The sequence below is a fragment of the Emys orbicularis genome, chromosome 2 (assembly GCF_028017835.1).
Source record: "Emys orbicularis isolate rEmyOrb1 chromosome 2, rEmyOrb1.hap1, whole genome shotgun sequence".
NCBI lineage: Eukaryota > Metazoa > Chordata > Testudines > Emydidae > Emys > Emys orbicularis.
In genome coordinates this window covers 245881058-245908072 of record NC_088684.1, presented here as the reverse complement: position 1 = coordinate 245908072, position 27015 = coordinate 245881058, and the positions used below count along the sequence as shown (strand labels likewise).

The 27015-nt window shown below is 40.5% G+C and overlaps 1 protein-coding gene across 1 annotated transcript in view; it reads right to left on the bottom strand.

Annotated features, from left to right (window-relative positions):
- THSD7A (thrombospondin type 1 domain containing 7A) overlaps positions 1–25880 on the bottom strand; it is a 383013-nt gene extending 357133 nt beyond the window's left edge. The window contains exon 1 of the mRNA XM_065399278.1: positions 25721–25880. Coding sequence (XP_065255350.1) covers positions 25721–25880 — 160 coding nt within the window. The remainder of the gene's footprint in view (positions 1–25720) is intronic.
- Between the last annotated feature and the right edge of the window lie 1135 nt (positions 25881–27015).

The following is a 27015-nucleotide window of genomic DNA, read 5'->3' as shown; positions in this document are numbered from 1 at the left end:
TTTGGGATACTGTCAAAGGTAACGCTGGGGATAAAAAATATCTGCAAGAGATATGCACCTGTATTGTAAGCTACTTTTAATGATTTTTCCACATGGATCTTCTGAACATGTTGGTATAATTATTCCTTTCAGTCTCCAGAAACAAGCATCAGGACCAGGAATTAGTGCCTACCCTCCTTCATTTCTCAGGGCCTTGCTTATATCCCATCCTTTTAAAATTTATATAGATTACGTTACAATAGATTTAGATAGATAGAATCAGACATGGGCAATAGACAAATATTATAGAGAAGGATTGCCTCTTGACATACAGAGACAATAGACTCTTCATTGTTTCATTTCTGTTTTACTCCCAATCTATGTATTAAGCAGTCTCACCAATATGAACAAATTGCATTCTACTGGTTAAAAGGTGATGATCAGGATATAGTCACAGCCAAGTTTTTTGTGAAAAAAATAATTAGGCCTGATTTTTAAAATCTCAGACATAAAGGAACTTGTGCAATTGGGTTAACAGTCACTGTGACGGTGCATACAAACTGAATATTTGTACATGCAAATAAATGCCCAATTTACCACTTGTACACACAAATACCAAAATTAATGTGAGGCCTGATATGACAGTTTGGGCAATCTGTCCATACAACTTATGAATTCTGTTTGATGTTATGAAGCCGATAATATGAAAAATTGCTGTTGAAATGTCTCTAGATTTGTGTATCCAACATTACTGACACGCCTTTAAACTTATCCCTCCCAGACCTGGGGCAATACTAAGAACTATCAGTACCTGCGCATAGCTCTTATTTGGGCAGAACAAAAAAAGTATAACTGAATCCTACAAGAAGCAAGTTCTCTCCAACTTCCCTCAACCGGGATTTGATATTTGGGAAATAGAAAAATTTCCCAAACACAGAACAAAGAAGCCAAAGTGTTGAGTCCTTAGAAACCACAGAGGCGGAGAAGACATACAAGTCACACAGGAAGTTTTGTGCTGGAGAGGGGAAGGTGACAGACCAGCCAAGGTCAGAGAAGGTGAGCTGGGAAGAGAAGGCTCCATGTTTCAAAACACAAACCATTCACTGCACCAGAAGGATTCTGGATGCTCTAGACAACCCCGACCTTAGCCCAAAGAATGCTCTGGAGTGGTGAGGAAACAGACAGGGAAATGTATGTAGTGGATTTTTAATAGATCTGTGTATTTTTCATAAGAGTAAGTAAAGATCAATGGTTTTAGAAAGTGCGAAGTGCCTGTGCATTTATGTACTACACCTACTACATACCCCTTGGAGAGAGCTGTTGCGGGCCCAGAACACCCACATGGCTGGAGTTCTGGGAGATGGTATGTTTAAACTGTGGGGAGAAGAAGAGTCTGCGAGTTCAGCATTGATTCCAGGCAGTGGGTTGCATGGTCCCCTCTCTAAGGAGGAGATGCTAGACACCCCAAGAGTATGGCTAGGGACCCCAAGACAGGGGCAGTGTCTTGGCAATGTTCAGGCTCCAGAGGCTTAAAACACCCAGGGATTGAGCAGCTGGATCACCTCATAGCAGTCTGGCGAGTGGCCAAGAGGGGATGCTCAATTAGAACTTACACACCTTGGTCATCTGATTTGTTGAAAATCAGGGCCTTAAAGACTGCTGCTGTATGTTGATAAAGAAACTGCACAACATAGAAAGAGCCCAGGAACGATTGCAGAGTGCTATGGAAATCTACTGACAAACCTCAGCATTTTTAGGGAAAGATAACACTACTGATATATCTTCATGTTCAGAGCAATAAAAACTTATCAAATGTTAATCTTCAGGCAAAATTGATGTTATCAATGCTCAACTTGATAATGTTAAAACAAAAAAACAAGTGCCTCATTTGAACAACAAAATTGCTGACTTCATGGGCTAAACATGTTTAGAGCTATCATATAAATGGATATACCACCTGATAAAGTGTAAAGTAGTTGAAAACTAAGAGGAAAAAAAGAATCTTGACTTAAAAGTAATGCAAGAGATACACTCAGTAAGTTAACTTCTGCCCTGAGGTAACCTGAATTTAGACTACAACTGACAGAACAAGAGGAACGAAAAGATGGCTAGATTTTTTTCCTCTTGTAGAGGAAAAGCAAAAAGGTTGGCAACATTAAATAACCAAAAATAGTTCCCTTTGCGCAATAATAGTCTAGATATGTATGTCTGAGTCAACTCAACATTGTCAAAATAACAGGCTCAATTGGAATTATTTAATCTAAGATTATCAATTAGAGATTAGTACAGCACTATACAGAATACAGAAAGAAATTGGATACTTACCACCCTTTGCTGTCAGGCTACGTGCTGGATAGATGTCTATCCTGCATCTGGAAGGGACATACAATTTTCTTTCCTCCACTAAGTTCCCACAGCAGTATAATTATAACCTCGTTGCCAAAAATAAATATTCTCCCAGAAACATATGGTGCAATGCCATTTCTATACATTTCTCAGTTTACTTGATCTATGTGAAGGTGTGATTATTTACAGCTGGGGTGGACTAACAATTCTTCAAGATAATCTCTCTCAGTGGGTCCTCCTTACCCCACAATCATTCTTCCCTGTTGATTCCCCAACAGAAAACATCTGCTGTAACAATCACCCCTTATTAGTTTCCCAAGTCTATATACGCTTGGGTCAGTATTATATACATATATGTTAAGGAGATGGTTGCTAAGAATATCTGGAGTTGTACAGACATGCAGGTGCCCAAGGTTGTTAAGCATAATAGATAGATTACTGAATGTTCTGTGTCTTAGAATTCAGACATATTCTTTGTTGAAGATAAAGATTCTAAAGAATAGTTAATATATAAATGAATCCAATATACAGAAAGAACTAAAAGTATTAATATTTACTAACAGGCACCAACACAATGAAAATGGATGTATCAAGCTACTGAATGGACAAATCAACCATACTATTTTGGTATACTAGCCGCTAGGAAACAGATCACTCTGCTAGAGCATGGTACTTTACAATTCCCCCACTCTGTCTCTATGAAAAGATTCCTGAGTCCAATGGGAGGTGACCATCGTCCACTCCCTTCTCTCTCATTCTGGGTCTCCAATCTATCAACTGAGGTGCTTCTGTCCATAAAACAGATTGATGTATGGGAAGCCACTTGTCCATGGGTTGAGGACTATAAATCAACCTCATGTTCTGTTTCTTTATGACTCTATCCCTCATCCTCTTCTTATTCTCTTTCCCCTTGGATCCCTTTAATTATCTTCCCCCAGGGCACCCAAAACTCTCTGAGAGCCTGGGTTGGGCTTCTACCTCCTAAGGCTGCTTCCTACAAACGGATGCTGACCACACAATTTAATTTCATTTAATTTAAGAGCCCAAAGCCACACAAGGTGTTTTCATGACATTTCAGCCTTTAAGGAATTCTCCCTCTCCCACCCCTCACTACTCTGCCTCCCACAAATTTGGACCATCGCTTTCATACATTACTAGTCAGGAAAAAGCGCTAGCTAACATCCCTCAACTTCCCTTTCTTCCTCTCCCACTTACGTACCCTCTCCCTCTCAAATTTCCTTAGCATACTTGTTTCTTGGCTGTTCTTTTTCCTCCATATGCATTTGTCATGATCCTGTGTTTCCTATCACCCAGTCTTGGTTACCTGCTGCCACTACCAAGTTTCTCTCTTGAAAATTTTACCTCATGGCACCCCTTCCTCTGCTCCCTTGTTACAAGGACCCTGTCCGTAGGAGGATGGTCCCCTAATAAGCATGGCACACGCTCTTCGAAGTCTGCAGCAGAAATCCCCATTTACCACAGCTCCACTCCATAGTGAATTACTGAACTTGTAATTTATTGACAATTTAAACCTATGGGAGAACTTGGAGACTGATCACCTTTTCAATCTCCAGAAAGTCTTATTTCATAGTTCAGTTCAGACTTCCTTTTCAAAAACCATGGAGAAGGATGTTCTCCAAAATGGTGCCACCCCCAGCAGCCCAGATCTCTGTCACCCTGATGGACCTGTCTCTGGCGTATGGAGAGACCTTTCTTGGCAAATTCATCCAGCTTGAACCACATCAGCTCCAGGTGGCAAGTCCTCGCTCTCCCTCTTCAAACAACTGACTGTCAAACAAATATTCTGGGGTGGTTCCAAACAACCCAATGGGGCCTCAGAGTCCTGTGACATCCCAGATGAGTGCCCTGGGCGATTGGCTGTTCTCAGGTCTGCCTGTCTCCTACCCCCATCCTTACAAATTCCATCCTGAATCTGGGAAACCCACTCCATGAAAGTTTAGTCAAAACAGACATTTTCCATGAAAACATCCAATTACTACCCCACAGCATTTTCCAGTGAAAAATGTTTTGTTGAAAAATTTCCAACCAGCTCCAGTGATTTGTTCTTTACTTCTATTGCAATTCAAAGCTAAATAAAACTATAAACCCATTTTGTAACAGCTTTAGGAAAAATATACTAATGTTAAGTTAATAAAGCCACTTACTTTTCACAACACAGGAAACAGAAACTAATAATGTATCTCATTAAAGAAAGAAGAAAATTCTTATTGGACTAATAGTCCTCATCAATCTTTTTTAATGTGTAAACATGTCTCTTGCTATATATCTATATAATGTGTATATATATTAGAAACTGTTGCCATTTAATGTCCTCCAAATTACTTTACACAATGTAACCAATCTGCAAAAAAGCAGCCTTATTATATTGGTATTCTTTATCATCTCTCACAACATATCTCCCTCTCACACAGAAAACTTACAATATTTGTATGGATTTGAAGGTTTATGGTGGTTTTAGCAGCTTTCCCCATTACAGAGCACATGGGGCAAGCAAGAAAATCCCCACTCGTAAGGCTGAACAAGGACTGCACACAACAGCAGTTCTTGCACTTTGGGGAGCACAGTGACTGCTCAGTTCTGTTTCCCCTGCCCCAGGGGAACAGGACACAAAAAAGCCTTGGAGAGGAGGCAGGGCCACTGCAATGTTCATGAAAAAAAAAAAAAAAAAAAAACCCTCCAAGAAAACAGAGACTGTGCTCCATGTGGATCTACATGTTGAAACACCTCAGAAACCGCAAGCAAAGCAAAATGCATCTGTCCGCTTGGTAAGGGCTGTTTAACACAAAGCACATTACACTAGTGCCCCAATTAATTGCTCTGGCTGCCTGTTGACTTTTGGGTGGAGTTCTAGGATTGGTATTAATTTTTTAATCCCTAAATGGTTTTACTCCATCCTAATTAAGAGGCTGCTTTTTCCTGTTTACAGCATTTCAACAGCTGAGGCGTCAGATAGAGCTCCCTCAGGATAAAAGAATGGAAGCCGTAGACAGGGTGTTCTCCATGAGGCCCCTCAGCTTTGGTCTGTCTGAGCCCAACCTTCCAAAGTGATACAAATCCCTGTACCATTTGGGGATTGGGTTGGGAAGGGTACAGAGCTTCGGGACCAGGGTTCCTAACAGTGGAGTTTGCAGGTGAGATGGAAAGCATGTGCTGGCTATTGTCCATTATTTGATGTGATTTTATTAACAGAGATTATGTGGTAATATGCATTTTAAATATTGTTAGGGCACCCAAAGAATTTAGATGGATGCTTTTAATGTTGGCTCACAAATTAAAGCAAGTAAACACAGAAGTTTTAATGTATCCAAAAAAATTCTCATTCTTGTCACTTTCTTAGGCCACTGGTCTAGCCTATTCCTTGCTCTGCTTTAGTGGCATCTTTTACACTCTTGCACCACTGTGCATAGCAGCAGCTGCAGATGAGACAAGCCACTCTGGCTGGTTTCTATTCTATGCTGTGCCAGCCCACTGATTCTCACCATGACTCAAACCTAAGCAACACGCATATCAATCCTACCTTTTTGTCAGGCTTCCACCACATATGAATCCCAATGCTTTTCTACCCCCTTATTGCTAGGCTAGGGGCACTATTACTTTTCTTCAGTTTCCATAGACTCAGACAGTCATGGAGTAGGAAGGACACAGAATGAATTGGAGGTAGGGCCAGAGAAAGATTTTTTTTTTCCTTGCATGTGGAGGCAGAGAATGGATTAGAGAAGCAGACAATGGGGGACGAGAGAGAGAGAGAGAGAGAGAGAGAGAGAGAGAGAGAAATAAATTGAAGAAAATTGTGGTCTACTCATGGGTATTCTGTAAACAGAAAAACAGACTAAATTTGTGGAGTAAAAAGCTAGGAATTGTTCCCCAAGCTCCAATTCATACTAATATGACTATCTGATTTCATACCAGTATTAATGTGACCTTACACTGTGTGCTGCTTGCTGGCCGGCCTTTGAGAATATTTAGAAGCCATATATCACATCACTGCGATCTATCTATCTCAGGAGTCATGTTTTCCACTAATTACAGGATTCTTTTATTAAAAGACACAGACTGACATTTGTTGATTTTTCCAACAAATTTTTGTTGTGAGTGGATATGATGGTAAAAGGATGAACTACCTACACTGAGGCACCTAGGTGCTTCAAAGTTAAACCCTTAAATGTACGAAATGCTAATAGACAGTGCAGTGTCAATGACAACACTGCAGCAACCAGCCCAAAGTACAAAACGACTAATGTTTTTTGATGGATTCCCTTACAACATGTCTTTTCTCAGCATAGCCATCCCATGATACTTGCTAAAAACAGTCTGGACAACATCTCAGCCACTAATATAATGGTGAATTATCATTTTATAGTGCTCTAACAACATAACCAAAATAGTATCCTGCAAGTGAAGTGGATTACTGTATCACCACAAAGCAGGCTACTTGATTATGTTAATTAGAGGCTCATAGCAACCTCAACCACTCCTATTTTTGTAGTGCTAAGAATTCGTTCCTCCCATATAAAACAAATTTAACACACAGAATTGGAAGTTTATAATGGAAAACAATTTGGGGAATGGCAACAGTTATCCGGAACAGTACAATCATTTATCCCTAACTAAAGAAGTAGTTTCCAATATCAATGTTGATTGATTTAAATTATGGTTATTAATTAAAGCTTATAAGCAGCTTCTCAAAAATGACTTCTCTCCCATCCCCAACTAAATATTTTGTTGCAAACCTGCAGCAAAAACTTCTTCCACATTAAGCACAGTACTTATTCTTGTTAAATATTCAATTTTTTTTTACAAGTTGTCATATTAACCAACTTAACTGTTTAAAATTGGCTTTAAGATTATGATTACAATTGCTTGAAGTAGGCTTCACTTCTGCTGCAATCAAATATCCATTCTGATTACTTTTTTTTTTTCAAATGGAGGATAAAGATGTTAACCTATATGGAATGATGAACAGGACAAATTGATGTAAAATGAACACAACTCTAGTCAAACCATAGCTCTTGCCACTGGTACCAAAAACCTATTTGACCATGCAAAGTAAGTGGTTATTTTTGAAGTGAAAAAATGTTAAATGTTAAATTCCAATTAATCGGATTCAGAAATGGCATATTATCAATTTGTACGTATTGGGCCCAATTCAGCCCTGGTGCAATGGGCACAACTACATTTAAGTCAATGAAGTCACGACAGGACTGAACTGGTCTCATTATGCTAGCTCAAATCCTTTTCTTTAGGCACACACAACAGGGTTGTCACTATCACACTATTCTCCCCTCCCCCCCCCCCCCCCCTCGTTAGAACTGAAATCGCCACAGTCAAAGCGGAAGACTGCAAAGCTACTTTTAGGTTGACCGGGTTCAAGCTAAACAGCATCAAAATAGGGCTGACAGAATTAATAGAGCTCTAAGAATAAACTATGAGGACAGCTACTATTACTAAGTATAAAATGTTCCGGGGTTGTTCTTTTGTCTCACCTTATGCCATACTATATGTTTTTGTTCCATGCTCAGTCCACAATATGGAGAGCAAAGTTCCGCACAAACATAAAGGCATTCAAGCATATCACACCTACAGTGCTGTTTATTTAAACAACACTTAATCCCTTATGAATGTAAGACTAAGTAATGTGAAAGAGTTAGCCATAAAGAAACCAAAAGTGTTAAATAGTACTTGTAGAACACCCGACACATTTCAGATTAATTGGGCATTTCTTATACCTACTGTATTACTTTATTATTCACTAATCAAGACTATCCTCTTGTTATATATAAATGAGAACTAGAGTTCTGATCCTGCCACAGGATTTGCAACTGTGGACCCACATACCCACGCCGAGTCACAATGACTTCAGTGGAATTCTGTGATAGTGCAAAAATCCTCAGCAGCAGAGCCCACTGAAACTCCGGGCCTAGGTTTACACACACGTTATACTATATTTTACAGCACTATGGCAGAACATATCCTTTTGAATTTTTGTGCTTCTTCGTATTTTCTGTCACAGTTCAGGATGTGAAATTCCAGTTGCTTAGTATTACTTTTTTTAAAATTCAGAATAGCAAAATTATTACAAAATATGAATTTGGATGACTGCATTCTCCTTGTAGCTGTATTTTATTACATTTAATTATCTGTTTCTGACAAAATAATCTCCTAATATAAGATTGACATTCACTTTTAGATCTACTTTATTGCTATGTTTTGTGTAAAAATAATTTTTACCACTGAAACTCTTGAAGAAATACAGGTACTACACCTCTACCTCGATATAACGCTGTCCTCGGGAGCCAAAAAATCTTACCGCGTTATATTGAACTTGCTTTGATCCACCAGAGTGCACAGCCCCGCACCCCCCCCCCCCCCGGAGCGCTGCTTTACTGCGTTATATCCAAATTCGTGTTATATCGAGTCGCGTTATATCGAGGTAGCGGTGTATCAAGATAAAACGTGAAGGCTTTCTTACACTTTCAAGGCAAATTGCTTAATGTTTTGATATAAAACCTCAATGAACTGTGTCATGAAAAAACATTTTCCAGAGATGTATATGATCAGCTGATTAGTTTAATATAGAATAAAATAAAGCCATTTTCATTTCTTATTTCAGTTTGTATAATATATTTTGAAAATGTTCCCAAATTAGATCTAACTCTTCCCTAGTGTAACTAACAAAGTCGCTTACATTGAGATATTGTTTTCAAATAAAACGGAGATACAGTAATTGTATCTTTTTGTTTGGTGTTTCAGTTATAGGGTCAAGAGAATATCTCAATGAAATTGAAAAGCAACAAACTACAGTTTTGGTGCAACTGAAACTATTCACAAATTTTGGTGAAATTCAAATTGTTTTAGTTGAATACAAATTAGGACTTTTTTTTAAGAAGTCAAAACTGTTTGCTTTCACATGTCATTTTGAATCAAATTTGTTTTGACATTTTGCTTTGAAACCAAATTATTCCATTTAAAACGTGATTTCAAAAAGTTTTGTAATACGCACTTATAAAATCACTTATAGATTTACTGGAACATAGCAAGTACCAACTCCAGCACACACAGGCAGGACTGAACTTCCTGCTAAACCCTCCAGTTCAGATACAACAACATAACATACAAGACAACTTAACACTAAGAAGAAGAAACATCACCATCTGTCAGTGGAGGTGCTGTCTGCACTGATCATTACAGTATCGTTCAACCTGAACAATTTTTGTTTCTGATTTTTTGGTTCAGTGCTGAACATAAATAAATAAATTTCCACAGTAAGAATGGCCGTATTGGGTCAGACCAATGGCCCATCTAGCCCAGTATCCTGTCTTTCAACAGTGGCTGGTGTCAGATGCTTCAGACAGAATGAACGGAACAGAGCAATTAGTGAGTGATCTATCCCCTGTTGTCCAGTCCCAGCTTCTGGCACTCAGAGGCTTAGGGATACCATCTCTAACCATCTTGGCTAATAGCCATTGACGGACGTAGCCTCCATGAATTTATCTAATTCTTTTAAAACCAGTATACTATTGACCTTCACAGCACCCCCGGTAACAAGTTATGTAGGTTGACTGCACTGTGTAAAGAATTACTTCCTTATGTTTGCTTTAAACAGCTGCCTACTAATTTCTTTGGATGATCCCCAGTTCTTGCGTGATGTGAAGGGGTAAATAACACTTCCCTATTCACTTTCTCCACAGCATTCTTGATATTATAAACCAGGGGTGGCCAAACTTACTGACCCTCCAAGCCGCATACGATAATCTTCAGAATTTTGAGAGCCATGAGTGCCTGCCGGGGGCTCAGGGCTTCTGCCCTGCGGTGGAGTCATAGGGGTCTCGGGGATCAGGGCTTCAGCAGGAGTGGGGCAGAAGCCCCGAGACCCATCATGCTGCTGCAGGGCCAAAGCCCAGAGCTCCCCCCAAAAAGTCTGGTAGGCAGAGAATGGGGGCCTGTGTGAGCCACACTTTAACTTTAAAAGAGTCACACGTGGCTCACAAGCCACGGTTTGGCCACCCGGTTAGTTATCTCTTTTCTAAGATGAACAGTCCCATTCTTTTTAATCTCTCCTCATGTGGAAGCTGTTCCATACCCCTAGTCCTTTTTGTGCCCCTTCTCTCTACTTTTTCCATTTATAAGATGGATTTTTTGAAATAGGGCAACAGAACTGCATGCACTATTCAAGATGTGGGTGTACCACAGAGTTACATAGTAGCATTATATTTTCTGTCCTATCATCTATCCCTCTCCTAATGGTTCCTAATGTTGTTAGCTTTTTTGCCTGCTGATGCACATTGAGCAGATGTTTTCAGAGAACTATCTACAATGACTTCAAGATCTCTTTCTTGAGTGGTAACAGCTAATTTATATGCCATCATTTTGTGTATATGGTATGTTTTCCAATGTGCATTACTTTGAATTTATCAATACTGAATTTCATCTACCATTTTGTTGCCCAGTCACCCAGTTTTGTGAGACCCCTTTGTAACTTCGCAGTCAACTTTGGACGTAGCTATCTTGAATAATTTTGTATCATCTCCAAATAATGCCACCTCACTATTTACCCCTTTTATAAATATGTTGAAGAGCACTGGTCCAGGTACAGATCCTTGGGGACAATGCTATTTACCTCTTTCCATTGTAAAAACTGACCATTAATTCCTACCCTTTGTTTCCTATCTTTTAACCAGTTACTGATCCATGAGAGGACTTTCCCTTTTATCCCATGACTGCTTACTTTGCTTAAGAGCCTTTGGTGTGGGATCTTGTCAAAGACTTTCTGAAAGTCCAAGTGCACGATATCCACTGGATCACCCTTGTCCACATGCCTGTTGACACCCTCAAAGAAGTGTAATAGATTGGTGAGGTGTGACTTCCCATAATAAAAGCTCCGTTGACTCTTCCCCAACATACTGTGTTTATCTATATGTCTAATAATTCTATTCTTTACTACAATTTCAACTATTTTGCCTGGTACTAAAGTTAGGCTTACCAACCTGTAATTACCTAGATCACCTCTGGAGCTTTTTTTTAAAAATTGGTGTTACATTAGCTATCCTCCAATCCTCTGGTTCAGACACTGATTTAAGTGATAGGTTATGTACCATAGTTAGTAGTTTTACAATTTCATATTTGATTTCCTTTAGAACTCTTAGGTGAATATCATCTGGTCCTGGTGACTTATGTTTAATTTATCAATTTATTCCAAAATCTCCTCAACTGACACCTCAATCTTGGACAGATCCTCTGTTAGTCACCTAAATAGATGCTCAGGTGTAGGAATCTCCCTCACATCCCCTGCAGTGAAGACTGATGCAAAGAATTCACTTAGCTTTTCTGCAATGGCCTTGTCTTCCCTGAGTGCTCCTTTTGCACCTTGGTCATCCAGTAGCCCCACTGACTATTTGGCACGCTTCCTGCTTTTTTTATTTTTGTGTCTTTTGCTAGTTGCCCTTCCACTTCTTTTTTTGCCTGTCTAATTATACACTTACACTTGACTTGCCAGAGTTTATGCTCCTTTCTATTTTTCTCAGTAGGATTTGACTTCCAATTTATAAAGGATGCCTTTTTGCCTCTAACCTCCTCTTCTACTCTGCTGTTTAGCCATGGTGGGTTTTTTTGGTCTTCTTCAAATTTTTAAAAAAAGTGAGTATACATTTAATTTGGGCCTCTATTATCGTGTTTTTAAACAGTTTAACAGATTCCAAGGCCAGAAGGGTCCACTGTGATCATCTAGTCTGATCTCCTGGCCACAGAACACAGGCCAGAGAACTTCCCTCCGGATAATTCTTTTCAAATTAGAGCACATCTTTAAAAAAAATCCAATCCTGATTTTAAAATTGCTGGCGCTGGAGAATCCACTATGACCCTTGGTAAATTGTTCCAATGGTTAATTCCTCTCACTGTAAAAAAAAATAAGTTTTACTCCCCAGAGATCCAGTGAGATAGTAACCTACAACCACTGGCACCAGGAGCAAGAGCAATCTCCATTGGTCATCAAACCACTATGTTACTGAAAATTATCATGCATTTTGAAACATCTGCCTCTGTTGCTAAATCAGAGGTTGGCAGTAGTGACACCAATGCACATTTCATTTTTAAGGGCACTTTTGTCTTTCACATAACTATTTTGAAATCTCCCTCCTCCCAATGAAAGTGACCCAAAATTGTGAAAATATTCTTACCTCATTTAGGTCCCTATGTAAAAAACAAAAATGTTTTTGTCCTATCTAATGTAACTGTCACGGTTCCTGTTTTCCATATAAATGACAGGCCTTTTTAAAATCAGTCTGTGCTTTTGGTCTCCACTATATCTTGTGGCCATAAGTTCACAGGTTGATTATGACCTGCATTTCCCTATAATGACATCTTTCAGTTTCACAGAATTTGTCTTTGTTTTTGCAATATGAGACAGAGTAAATAAAAGCATCCAATTTACCTGCTGCTCCTATTACCACTGTCATTTTTTCATGAAAATTTGAGAAGCTGTATATAGACCAAATTTGAGAAGCTGTATATTTCCCAAAATTTGAGAAGCTGTATATAGGGCACAGAACAGAAAGTTAGGGGTTCCTGGGGCAAAATGCATGCATCATTGAGATGATTCAACATCAGGGATTCACAGATTAACATTTTGTAGGTTCATTTATACCCAATAATCTCCAGTGCCAGTGAACACAGGTATCGACTGACCTCAATGATGCCAATTTAAAAAAAAATAATAATTCATGCTGAAAAATCTTTTCATCTTAAGTCTAGGACTGGTCTATCTTTATGAGCAGACACCAAGAAACCACTAAGGATACAGAGGGTCCTGTGGCACCTTTAAGACTAACAGAAGTATTGGGAGCATAAGCTTCCGCAGGTAAGAACCTCACTTCTTCAGATGCATCTGAGTGATGCAATCAAAGTGAGGTTCTTACCCATGAAAGCTTATGCTCCCAATACTTCCGTTAGTCTTAAAGGTGCCACAGGACCCTCTGTTGCTTTTTACAGATTCAGACTAACACGGCTACCCCTCTGATACTTGACACTAAGGATACATGTGCACTGCAAGTTTCCATGCAGCTTGGAAGCATTTCACTAGTGACTGTTCCTTTTAATTTCCATCTAACAAACTTCCTCATTTTTGTGCAGTTCCCCTTTTTGAAGTTAAATGATACTGTTGTGGGTTTCTTCGGTATTTTCCCTCCTACAAGGATGTTAAATTTAATTACATTATGGCTGCTATTACTGAGTGGGTGAGCACTCTCTACCTCTTGGACCAGATCCAATGCACCCCTTAGGATGAAATTAGGAAATGACTTTCCACTTGTGGATTCCAGGACTAGATGATTCAAGAAGCAGTCATGAATGGTGTCTAGAAATTTAATCTCAGCATTCCATTCTGAGGTGACAAATAATCAGTCAATATGGGATAGCTGAAATCCCCCATTATTATTGGGTTGTCTGTGTTTGTAGCCTCTCTAATCTCCCTGAGCATTTCACAATCACCATCACCATTCTGGTCAAGAGGTCCACAGTATATTCCTACTGCTATACTCGTATTATTCAAGCCTGGAATTTCTTTACTATATTATAGTATCTCTATGGAAAATCTTAAATGAATCAAACTGCATTTGACTCTATGCTTTCTTTTACATTATACGTATTCTAGTCACATTGTGGTAAAGGGCCCTATTCTTTGCTACCACTGATGTTGACAGATCTTGATGTTGACAGGGGTCGGTCCTGGGGCCGGTTTTGTTCAACATCTTTATTAATGATCTGGATGATGGGATGGATTGCACCCCCAGCAAGTTCGCAGATGACACTAAGCTAGGGGGAGAGGTAGATATGCTGGAGGGTAGGGATAGGGTCCAGAGTGACCAAGACAAATTAGAGGATTGGGCCAAAAGAAATCTGATGAGGTTCAACAAGGACAAGTGAACAGTCCTGCACTTAGGATGGAAGAATCCCGTGCACCTCTACAGGCTGGGGACCGACTGGCTAAGCAGCAGTTCTGCGGAAAAGGACCTGGGGATTACAGTGGATGAGAAGCTGGATAAAAGTCAGCAGTGTGCTCTTGTTGCCAAGAAGGCTAACAGCATATTGGGCTGCATTAGTAGAAGCATTTCCAGCAGATTGAGGGAAGTGATTATTCCCCTCTATTTGGCACTGGTGAGGCCATATCTGGAGCATTGTGTCCAGTTTTGAGCCCCCCCACTACAGAAAGGATGTGGACAAATTAGAGACAGTCCAGCGGAGGGCAACAAAAATGATCAGGGGGCTGGGGCACATGACTTACGAGGAGAGGCTAAGGGGACTGGGCTTGTTTAGTCTGCAAAATAGAAGAGTGAGGGGGGGGGGGGTTGATAGCAGCCTTCAACTACCTGGGGGGGGCTCCAAAGAGGATGGAGCTCGGCTATTCTCAGTGGTGGAAGATGACAGAAAAAGGAGCAATGGTCTCAAGTGGCAGTGGGGGAGGTCTAGGTTGGATATTAGGAAACACTATTTCACTAGGATGGTGGTGAAGCACTGGAATGGGTTACCTAGGGAGTTGGTGGAATCTCCATCCTTAAAGGTTTTTAAGGCCTGGCTTGACAAAGCCCTGGCTGGGATGATTTAGTTGGTGTTGGTCCTACTTTGAGCAGGGGGTTGGACTAGATGACCTCCTGAGGTCTCTTCCAACCCTAATCTTCTATGATTCTATGACAGTGGTCCCCAACTTTTTTTGTCTGGCGGGCGCCAGACGACGAGCCACGGACGACCGTGGTGGCGGATGAGCATCTGCCAAAATGCCGCCGAGAAGCAGCAGCATCCAGAGGCATCGCCGCCAAAATGCCGCCGAAAATCGGCATTTCGGTGGCGACGCCTCTGGGTGACGCTGGTTTTTGGCAGCATTTCGGCGGATGCTCGTCCACCGGCCAGTATGCGGGCGCACTTAGACGCCCCGGCGGGCGCCATGGCACCCACGGGCACCGCGTTGGGGACCCCTGTTCTATGATCTTGATGTAGTCAGGCAGCTGACAACGAAGGTTCCTGCAACTGCCCAGATCAGACTGCCCTATTCGGACAGCACAGATTTACTTGCTGCTCTATTCCAGTAGGTACAGTCCTAAGGCTCCTGGCAATTGCTCATTATGTCCTCAATGAGTAATTGTAAGAGGGAGCGTTTTACAAACAAACTCACAAGGAGAAAGAGCATAGTTAAAGAATGTCAGTGGCCGAAGTGAACTGAAAATGAGACATATGGAGGCAGTGGGTAATACAGCCTTGGTAAATGCTGTTCTTGAGAACAGAAAATCCTAGTCCTCAGCAATTCTACAACTTGCTCTTGGTATATAAAACACTGTCTTCAAATGGGGGCGGGGGGGGAAGAAGTTTAAATCACATGAAGAAAAAGCCAAAAGTTTCCTTGATGATATCTGCTTTGGTATTTTGCAAAGTGCTTCCTTTAAAATACCTTTACTCTATTCTTTCGTTACTCTATTCTTTCCTCTTATTACAATGACTAACTCATACCACAGCTGTAATCTATACAGATGTCTCACTGTATATATATCACAGCTCAGGTGACTGTAGACAAATATGATACCAGCAGATTTCATTTTGCCTCTTTCTACATTAAAAAAAGAAAGACAATGAAGAAGAAAGGCTACAACAGGGGCTAGAACCCCACTCTCTGCTGCAGGATGCTGCCAAGGTCAACACTCCATTGTCAGTATTGTTACACTTCAAGAGAATTATGTCAGATCTCATACTTGAAAAAGACATCCTGGAATTAGATAACCAAGGGTCAGCAGAACTAGAATGGTTGTATGAGTTTTTAAAAAATGAATTGACAAATCCTTAACAGTAAACGATAATCTCTTTTCCCCAAAAGAGGACACACTTCATTTAGTTAGAATTGGGTGAGAACAATGCACTGCTGATGTGTGTTAAAAGAGAGATTAATTTTAAAATCTTTTTTTCCCAAAAAGGGGAAGGGAGTGTTGTAAATAAATAAAGATGCCATATACTTTAACAATAAGTTCCTGCCAAATACGTACCCACCTACTACATCACACATGAGTGTTGGTTGGCAAAACAGACATACAAGCAGAGCCGTCCCATTCATAGGATGGACCAGGGCAACCACCCCGGGCCCTGCACTTTGTGGGCCCCTGCACTTTGGGAAGTGGGGTCCAAGGCAGCCTGAAGGGTTAGCGGGGGGCCTGGCACCAGCAGCAATGAGCAACCCAGCCCCAGCCTGCCCCGCTGGCCAGGGTCGGCTCCAGGGTTTTTGCTGCCCCAAGCGGCAAAAAAAAAAAAAGCCGTGATCACAATCTGCGGCGGCAATTCGGCGGGAATCCTTCACTCCGAGCAGGAGTGAGGGACCGTCCGCCGAATAGCTGGACGTGCCGCCCCTCTCCAGAGAGGCCGCCCCAAGCACCTGCTTGGCAAGCTGGTGCCTGGAGCCGGCCCTGCCGCTGGCTCCCAGTGTCACTCGGGGGAGGGGATGGAAGCCAGAAAGAAGCAGGACGGAGGCTAGGGGGAAGGGGTGGAGTGGCCTTTGCCAGGGGGTTGTCCCGGGCCCCGCACTCTCCTAGGGATGGCCTGCATACAAGACCAATAAATATTTTTCCTCATTTTCCCTACTGCATTTTTGACTAATCTATTTAAAATAATTGAAAATTATTGGTAGTATATTTGGTGCAGCCAATCTATAGCCCTGAAGCTAATCCAAGCATCAGAGCATGTTAGGTATGCATGACAGTTGAGGGCTGACTTGCATCATTTCCTCCATCTCTTAACAATCTTTTCTGACACTTTTACTAAGTTTTCTTTCCCTTATTTTGACATATAAAAATAACACCTCTTTGCAGCGATTAGATGGTCAATTTGCAACAGTAATTGAGCCTAGGATGGTTGTTGTTGTTGTTACAGTTTAAGGTGGGCGCTCATATAGACAATATATCCTGCAAACCTTATTGGGGCATATATCTGAAAGATAAAGAAGTTTGCCAAAGGCAAATCTCATTACTTGTAGTTTTGATTGAAGAAGACAGGACAAGACCAAGCATAATTTCCACAAATGGCAACTTGGCCATCTCTAGTTTACTTATTTTTAAGACTGCGAGTCCTCACGGAGGTCCCAGAAAGTCACAGAATCTGTGACTTCTGGAACCTCCGGGACTTCTGCAGCAGCTGGTGCGACTGACCCAGGGGCCGCCTCAGCAGCTCAGGCAGCCCCTGGGCCAGCCACAGCAGCCGCTGCTGGGGCAGATTCAGGCCACCATGCTCCCCCCCCCCCCACCAGCAGCAGGAGTTTGGCTGTGGGAGGGGGCTCAGGGCTGCAGCAGAGGGTTGGGGCGCAGGAGGGGATGAGGGCTCTGGGTGGCGCTTACCTCAAGGGGCTCCCCGAAAGTGGCGACATGTCCCTCATCTCCTAGGCGGAGGCATGGCCAGGCGACTCTGCACACCTCCTCCGTCCACAGGCGCTGCCCCCACAGCTCCCATTGGCCATGGTTCCTGGCCAATGGGAGCTGCGGAGCCAGTGCTCAGGAGACGAGGTTCATGTCGCCGCATCCGGGGAGCTGCATGGAGCCTGCCAGCCCTGCCAACCCATCCCACCTGCAGCAACAGGGGTCCTGGGCCATGAGCTGCTGCCCGCCCCTGAGCACCCAACTTTTAGTTAGGGGTATATAGTACAAGTCATGGACAGGTCACGGGCTGTGAATTTTTGTTTACTGCCTGTTACCTGTCCATAACTTTTACTAAAAATACCTGTGACTAAAACGTAGCCTTACTTATAGTACATTTGAAAGCTAATAATTTAGAGAGCAGTATTTTTAGCTTCAGAATGCTGATAGAAAAATCCTGCATTAATTTCTTAGCTGCTGTATGCCTGTTAGAAAGTCTGTATGGCAAGTCACTGATCTTTTAAATGAAGTGTTAGAAGTAAATCCAACTAAAATTACTGCATAGAAGGCCAGAACCTCAGGTACAGTAACTCCTCACTTAACGTTGTAGTTATGTTCCTGAAAAATGCGACTTTAAACGAAATGATGTTAAGCTAATCCAATTTCCCCCTAAGAATTAATGTAAATGAGGGGGATAGGTTCCAGGGAAATTTTTTTCACCAGACAATATATATATATACATATATATATATATATATATATATATATATATATATATATATATATATATATACACACACACATATATATACACATATATATATACACATATACACACACACAGTATAAGTTTTAAACAAACAATTTAATACTGGTACACCGTGATGATGATTGTGAAGCTTGGTTGAGGTGGAGGAGTCAGAGTCAGAGGGTGGGATATTTCCCTTACTGCTAAATGATGAACTAGCAATTGGCTAAGCCCTCAAGGGTTAACTCTCTCACTCTGCAAGGCAGCAGGAATGAAGGGAGATATGCGCATTTCCCTTAAGTACACTGCCTTGTTAATTAGATCAGCTTGCTGAGACCGCAGCCCTGGTGTGTTCCCCCTGCTCTATGGAAGATAGGGTAAGCGGGGTACAGGAGCAGGGGGGAGGGGGACACCCTGACATTAGCCCCCCTTTTCCTTCCCTCCCCCTGGCACAGCAAGCAGGAGTCTCGGGGAGCAGCTCCATGGCAGAGGGCAGGAGCAGCACATGGCAGTGGGGGGAGGGACACAGCTGAACTGCAGGCAGCTGCTGCACAGGGAACTTAGGGGAGCAGGGAGTGATAGGGGGCTGCCGGTCCACCCTGGTTACAAGCCCCCACCAGCTAGCTGCAAGGGGCTGCTCTTCCTGCAAGCAGTAGACAAAGCAGGCAGCTGCCAAAGGATGTTAGAAGGGAGCATTACACAACTTTAACTGAGCATGTTCCCTAATTGATCAGCAACGTAACAAGGAAACAACGTTAACCGGGATGACTTTAAGTGAGGAGTTACTGTAATGTAAATTGGCATAGCTTGATTATATTCAGTGGAGCTGAACCAACAGAGATTCTGATACATAGTCTTTTAACAGAGATTAAAAAAAAAAAAACAAAAAAAAACCCCACACAGACAGTGCCTTGGCTTAGTTATGACTTATTTTCTTCCAGAAATCCCAGTCCAATTCAGTGACTCTCTTACATCAAGTGCGTATTCACTGCTTCAAACTGTCAGAGGAAACTATTTTACAATGTGATCAAACCTCACTGATCTTCGTGCTTCTCTTCAGTAATTATACCAGCAACTCGTAGACAGGCATCTGACCTGGTACTGACAGCTCATCACAGTACATAGTGTTAGCTGACCAACGAAAACTAATGAAGCGCAAGGTAGAGAAGACTGAAGGAAAATTCTCATGTTGGCAGGAAATGCCTATACTCACTCAATTGTATATGAGTATGGTGTGCGTGAATGTATTGTTATAAAATGACAGTTTCAGACAAAAGGGACTGAATTGGTGATTACTATGTAGCAATCTTAACTTGGGAATCAGCAGTTTTCACATTTGGTTCACTACACAGCATACAAAGACAATGGAGTCTTAGACTAAAATGTGTTATTCTGACCATATAAACTTAACAGAGAAACATTAATTTAGAAGCATTGCAAATTGCCTTAAAGACTATCAGATAAATGCTGTCCTCTGTGAAACCCACATTAGGCTTGCTGAGGGCAGAATTTAGCCCAGTACTGAAGGATTACTTTCAACCCTGCAAAATATAACCTTCTCTGCAGTGGAATGAAGTGGCTATTTATATGTACCAGCAATACTGTAAAGAGAATCCAGTTATATACCCCAAACGCCACCTAATTTATTAAATTGGAATTTGGCCAAGGCACAAGGATTAATATCCCTGATCTTTTAAAAATTGTTCTAGGATTCTGAAACACAAAACATCAGGGTCTCAATTTTGCGACTTCTCCAGAACCTCCAGTTTGTTAGTATTTTGTTAGAGCATCAGTTCCGCAAAGACACATAGTAATGGGTGCAACACCACATCCTGAAGCACTCTATGTTTTCCCAACAGCAAACTTCCCATTCTGTCACTGACGAGGTCAGTTATGACTCCAATTAACTTCTATGATCTGAAAGAGTTCTATGAACTGACGTGCTATAGCTTCTGAGGGACAGAAGACTGGATGCTATATTGACATGGCAACCACCTCCAGGATGAAAACTACAACAGTACCTAAAGCACTTTAGAGGAGAGCACACAGAACATATTGTTCAGCACTGTAATGCTGGTTTCTGAACAGAGTAAAGGAGAATATACTTCAAATGCAAAAAAAAAAAAAAACCCAAAAAACAAACAAAAGCAAAAAAACATTCACACCCCACCCCACGCAGCCTGTCCAAGGAAGATAGCAATTACTAGAGTTTAATATTCCACAAGCAGTTTTGGAAGCAGCTTTTATTCACTAATGGCTTTATGACAATGGCTAGTTATGTATCTGTGAAAAAGAATGGGGTTAACATTGTTGCAGCTGGAATAGGAGTATAAAATGCATGTTAACACTTAAGAGGACTTCTCAAGAATATCTTCACAGACAAGGCTGGCTTAACGGCGGTGAATTTTGACCTCTGAACAAAACCAATATGGCAAATCCAATGGATGAATCCACTGGTACCTATAAAGTCCAATATGTGGCAGCAGCTATTAGCAGATGTTTCAGAAGAAAATGAATATCCTCCATAACGCACCTACCCAATTGTCCAATGGATGCAAAAAATTTTCCTCATCCTCTAGACAACCTATTTACACTCTGAAGCATAGAATTTGATTATCCTTAGTCTGCATAGCTACAACTATGAAAACAACTGGTCAGAGAAATATTCTGAGAAAATGGAGAAGTTGATCATTTTTCACTATACCCTTCTTAATTTTGAGCACCTCTTCTATTTTCCTTTATAATCATAGTTTTTACACTCCTTTATCTCATATAATGTTCCACCAGGGCACTAAACATCTTTGTTACCTTTTCTCTGGATCTTTCAATTTCAGCTATATCTTTCGGTGAACACAGTCATCTTCACAGCTACTTCAAAGGGCTAAGTTCTCCATGGATCCTATTCCCCAGTCATTCAAAGCTCATCACCATGCCCGAGTCAGGTTGACTATATTTTTCCAATATATATTACTACCTGTGATTTTCATTTTTCACTATGTTATCCAATGTGTTTATGTCTATCTGGATTTCCCAATAATCTTGCATAACTGTTACTAAATGAAACAACTTCATGGCTTAGGTAGCTGAACATCCCTGAATTTTGTGCTAATTTGGATTTCATTCCACATTCATCATCTGTTCCCCATCTCAGAATAGGACAAACCAAAACCCCAGATCTGAATATCCCACAACTCTGGACAAGGTTAGAGCTGAACCCGAACATGAAAATTTGAGTCCATCTTTATTCATCAGCAGACTTTGCTATCCCCTTTTTTCTCCAAATCTTTAATAACTGCATTAAATACACAGGTTCTATTACAGAACCCTTTTAAAAATAGTATTTATATATAAAATGGCAAACCCAAAACCAAACATCCACCAACCCATCTACCCCGTATCTGGTGAAAGCCTGAAACAAAAAATGAAAATTTTCACCGTGCCCTGAAGGTAAAACTCAGACAGTGTTTCACAAGCAGAAAGTTAAAATTGACAACTGAGAGCACTGACAGCTGCCCACAGACAATTAAATCAAAGAACAACAGGCCTCATTTGTGGTGATGGTGCACAGAGAAAGAGCCATTCTCTCAAATAAACAGGTCCCACTTGGGGTTTATAGGCCATGAATACCTTGAACTACAATTGAAAAAGAATAGAAAGCCAAAGCAGCTACTGAAAAACTAGTGCAATATGTTGTCTCAGCTAATACTAGCTAACAGGCAGACTGCCACAGTCCGCAAGAACTATCTTTTGAGTGGTCTTCAAGTGCATCCCTATGTAGGGCACATTCCAATAAATCAATCTAGAAGCCAAAAAAGGTTGGATCAGAGAGAGACAAAGTCTCAACTGTCCAAATAAATAAGTGATAAAAGCATCTTTAGCTGCTGATGCCAAATGAATCTTCAGGAGTGCAAAGCTCCCCAAAGTAGCAAACTTGTTGGATGTAGAGTGGACAAACCGCTCCCAATAATGGATGTCAAAATCCCCACCAACAATACACTCCAGATCACAGAATCATAGAAGATTAGGGTTGGAAGAAACCTCAGGAGGTCTGGCTTCCTATCCGCTAGTTTCATCGTTGTCTTATCCAATTAAGATCCAGGCAGCTTGCTTTCATCCACATTCCAATCTGAGTCAGGCACTGGGAAAGCTAAGACACAGACCATCTGGATCTGATGAAAGCAAGCTCTCTGAAGTCACCACTGTCCATATTAGTTTTATTATCTCTTCAAATGGTAATACAGTCAGTTTCAATAGGAGGGGTGTATTGAAACAAATCTTTATAGCACCTCATACTAGAGATCCCTTAGGACAGAAGGGCAGCTGCTGTTTCCCACCATCTGGGACCTCTCCAAGAAGAAATAATAGAACCACTCCAGAGGAATACCATCTACCTCACTGTGTTCAGAAAGCATCATGGCCATTGGTATCAAAACCTGCTCACAGTTGTAGCAGAATCAGCATAGTTATCTGATCTATGTATTTACTAGGAAAAGATGGGCAGCCTGTCCTTGCCAAGCTCAAGTCAAAAAACCCAACTGAAAAGCATGTAGGATGTGAGGATTCTAGTATGTTCCATATGTGCATTGCTATCATATTGTTTTTCAATAATCTCCTCCACAAAGGGAAAAAGATTAGAAATGGGGCAATAACTGGCAAGTCTGCCAGTACCAGGAAATATTTTGTTGATCTGGGGTTTTAGGCTGATAATGGCACAACTCCCCCCACAGGGAGTTTGGACAATCTCAACCAACAGTGAACCCAATTCCTCCTCACCTGACTATACTGGTCATGTGGAGCAAAGGTCCTCTTACATGTCACAAGAAAGTTTCCCTGAGAGCCTTCAGTGCTTTATAGAATAAAACTGGCCTAAATTCAGCCAGAGAAGTCATGGCTATTCACATCTCCAGAAATATAGCTACACTTATGAAAGCAACTAGACAGGTCCAAATCAGACTGAAAGGAAACAGACACAATTTGAAAGATTTGACTCTGTTTCTGCATGGAGGCCCCTAAGATTCACCAGGCCGTCAACCTGTTCCCCTGGGTAAGAAGAAAAATATGCAGTGCCTTTCATCTACAGATCTCAAAGCACTTTACAGAGTGTACCACTATCCCCATTTTCCCCCCCTTTTCACACAAGGAGAAACTAAGACAAAAAGAGTCAAGAGAGCAATATCAGACAGGAAACCAACTGAGAATAAAATCCAGTTCTCCTGACTCTCAGTACTACAGTCTTATCCACTGAATCCTGCTGCATATTGCTTGGAATTGGCAAGGTCGTGATTTTCCCATTTTATTTTAGTGTTATATTATCGGTGTTACATTATTAAAAATAAAGCTACCACCTTTTACCCTGTTCATGAATGTGTGCAAAGTAAAGTTATTTGAAGGGAAGACTATAGTGGGGCAAAACATAAGCGCAAGACAAACTTTTCATGAGATACTATGATTGAAATTTGTCACACACTTGCCTAGAACAAAAGTTCTTGTGGTTTTAATGCTGCTTTTGAATGTGCTTTTAAAGAATTGTGTCAGAAAATATTATTTCCTCTCTGCTGACTGAGCGAAACAATAGTAAAGCACATGTACTGAATGCAAAAATAAATGATTCCTTATCTAATTGCAATTAACTATCCTTTGTGATTACAAAATCATATCACCAATTTGTTAAATACAGTTGTTGCTATCTTCAGTCTGCTATTTTTTAAACTGCTTTAAATACCAGCTATTAAATTAAAGGACTGGCATACTAAGGGGAGGGATAATAAAATGCTACACAATATATTCTACAGATTGCTTTCAATTAGTTTAATCAAATATGATCTGCTTTGTAGAAAACCTGTGATGTGGTTTTGCAAAACAACAACAACAAAAAACAAACAAAAGAAAGCATTTGTTTTATGCTTTTGGATAGGTGTTCTGTGCACTTAAAAATAAAAAAACCTAGAAGAACAAAACCTCTGACTTTAATTGGATAGCAGACAATCTTCTGAATCTGTCAATGCGTCAATTAAAAAAAAATAATGCTTCATGAGTTTGATGGCATAACAGTAATAACCTATCTTTCAGTATCAAAGGATTTCCCCCCTTCAAATCTCTCTCTTTTAGTATTATTGGAGATCTTGTCTTCCAGTATAAATGAATTTCCCTTTAATCTCCTCCTTGAACTGCTGGATAGATGCAGCCTCTTAAAAAATTCAGGATATCAGTGTAACTGTAAATTGATCTGTCTCTGTGGCAGAAGGCCAGGGGCGCTCTTCATCCAGGAGAAAGACCCAGTCTCATCGAACTTGTTTTTCAGTCAAATGATTAATATTCATTTTCTCTAGCCACAGTATTTTCCTATCAATGAGAAAGCATTTCTGAAAGAATCATGGTACTTTATGGATGGTTTGTTCCTGGCACTATACAAAAAAGACCCATCTCCTGATCACTTCAAGACAATAAATATTTTAAGTTTTATGTTTACTAAAATAGGAAGTAGGTTATATTCAAGTGCTAAAATGTGCTAATATATGACTAGTTAGTGAGAACTAGTCATTGTTAGTGTTGTGGATTTATGCAGTGCATTAACAAAAAACATTCATTTTTAATGAAAAGTTGAGCATGAGCATAGTTATGACTATGCAATCTTTAAAACAGACACGTAACTCATTAGTACCAGTAGAGGAAATAATCTGTCTGGTGTGATTCTGAATCCACATAGCCTATTTGCCTTTGGCTCTTTGGTTATGAGATCTGGCATCACTTGGATTATTTCACCTAATCCATCATTAGCTTTCATGTGTCCTATATAAACCTAAATGTAACAAACCCAACTCCTCATCAATTACCACACTGAATACATTACATGTCAGTATAAAGCATACATGAATACACATGCTGAACTACATCTTTCTTTGTGAAACATCAATATTTTTAGCACCCTGTTAACGCTGCTGAATCTTCCTGTAATTTTTACCTTCCATTATGAAAGTGCGGTTCTGTACTGTTCTACTCTATTGACATACAATACAGAGCTTTTAAAAAAGCCACGAGTGCAAAGATCCACTTTTTAAAAAAATTGTCACATTCCTTTTAACAGAACCCTGAAAGATGACCTAATTTGTTTTCCCAGACATCTGTCCATCAATAAATGGTACAAACTGATTTTCTACCATAAGAAAAATATTGGGAACATGGATAAGATAGTAACATTCACAATTGGAAATAAATGTGATAAAAATATATTAATGTGACATGCTTCCTTACTTACCAGTCTTCCACAAATATACAGAAGAAGTTTCAAATTCACTTTGTGCTTTAGCTTCCCAGATTCCAAACAGAAGAACCACAAGAACTCCAACACACCGGATTGAAACAGCAGAAGCCCCTGGACCACCGGATAAAACTGTGCCTCCCTCTCTCACCCCCATGCCTTCAGAAGGCTGCTTCAGTATCAAAATCTGCAGCACAAAGGGTAACCCTTGTTTGAGTAATTTTCTCCCCTTCAGAATTTCTTCATAGAGAGGGCAGAATGGAAACCTCTTCCCAGCTATTGTGCATGTCAGCTGAAAAGGAAAAACTGTTTAACACCAAGGAACAATAGAGACCTCGGTTGCTGCTGCTATTACTGCTACTGCTGCAGCTACTACTGTGGTTGTTGCTCCACTCTCTTCCATTCAGTGGTTAGTAGCAGTTTTCCATCAGCTGAGAGAGACAGCTGTCCACAGGGGGCTCCAGCTGACTGAGCAGGTTATCTTGGTCTGGGAGGCAGCAGCAGTCATTTACACCAGCTGGAGAGAGTGAGGGAGAGAGAGGAGGTGAAACACAAACAACCCAATGCTGTAATAGCACTGCATATAGCAACTGCAAAATGCTGCCTTCTGCACACCTCTGTCTGGAATATCACAAGGACACATACTAATAAAAAACCATCAGGCACACTTGATAAAAAAGTAACAGCTCTTAAAAATCAATGATTTTCTAAACTTAAAATCTATGCTGGATTTTTTTATTTAAATTAACTGCATTGATATAGATGCAGTTCAGAATATACAACTTGAGCCATATTTTATTTTGGTAAAAATATATATGATATGTTTATCAAAAATCAAAATATTTATAAATGATTATACATGCACCAAATGGAAACCTCACAAAGAGAGACCTCAGGAAACAATGAAAACCTTTTTACTGCATATTATTCAAATGAACCTGTTTCAGGTAATAACATAAAGCAGCCTGTTGAAAGAATGTAAACGGAGTACACGTAGGTGGTTATAACAGGCCTATCCTTGTGGTATCTGAGTTTAGTGTGCCTGAGAGAGACAGATAAGAAATCACAGAAGCTGATAATTAAAAATTATTGACAATTTAATAAACCACATATCTGCACATCTAAAAACAATTAGCAATGAAGTTCTTATAAATCTATCATCTGAAAAAACTAAATTGCAGAATTAGATTTTAATTATAGCTGGCCATCTGTTTTTCTTTTTGTTAATATATACATACGGGGAGAGTGGGAGAAACATCTTACACATGCACATGATAGAAATGTATATTTAC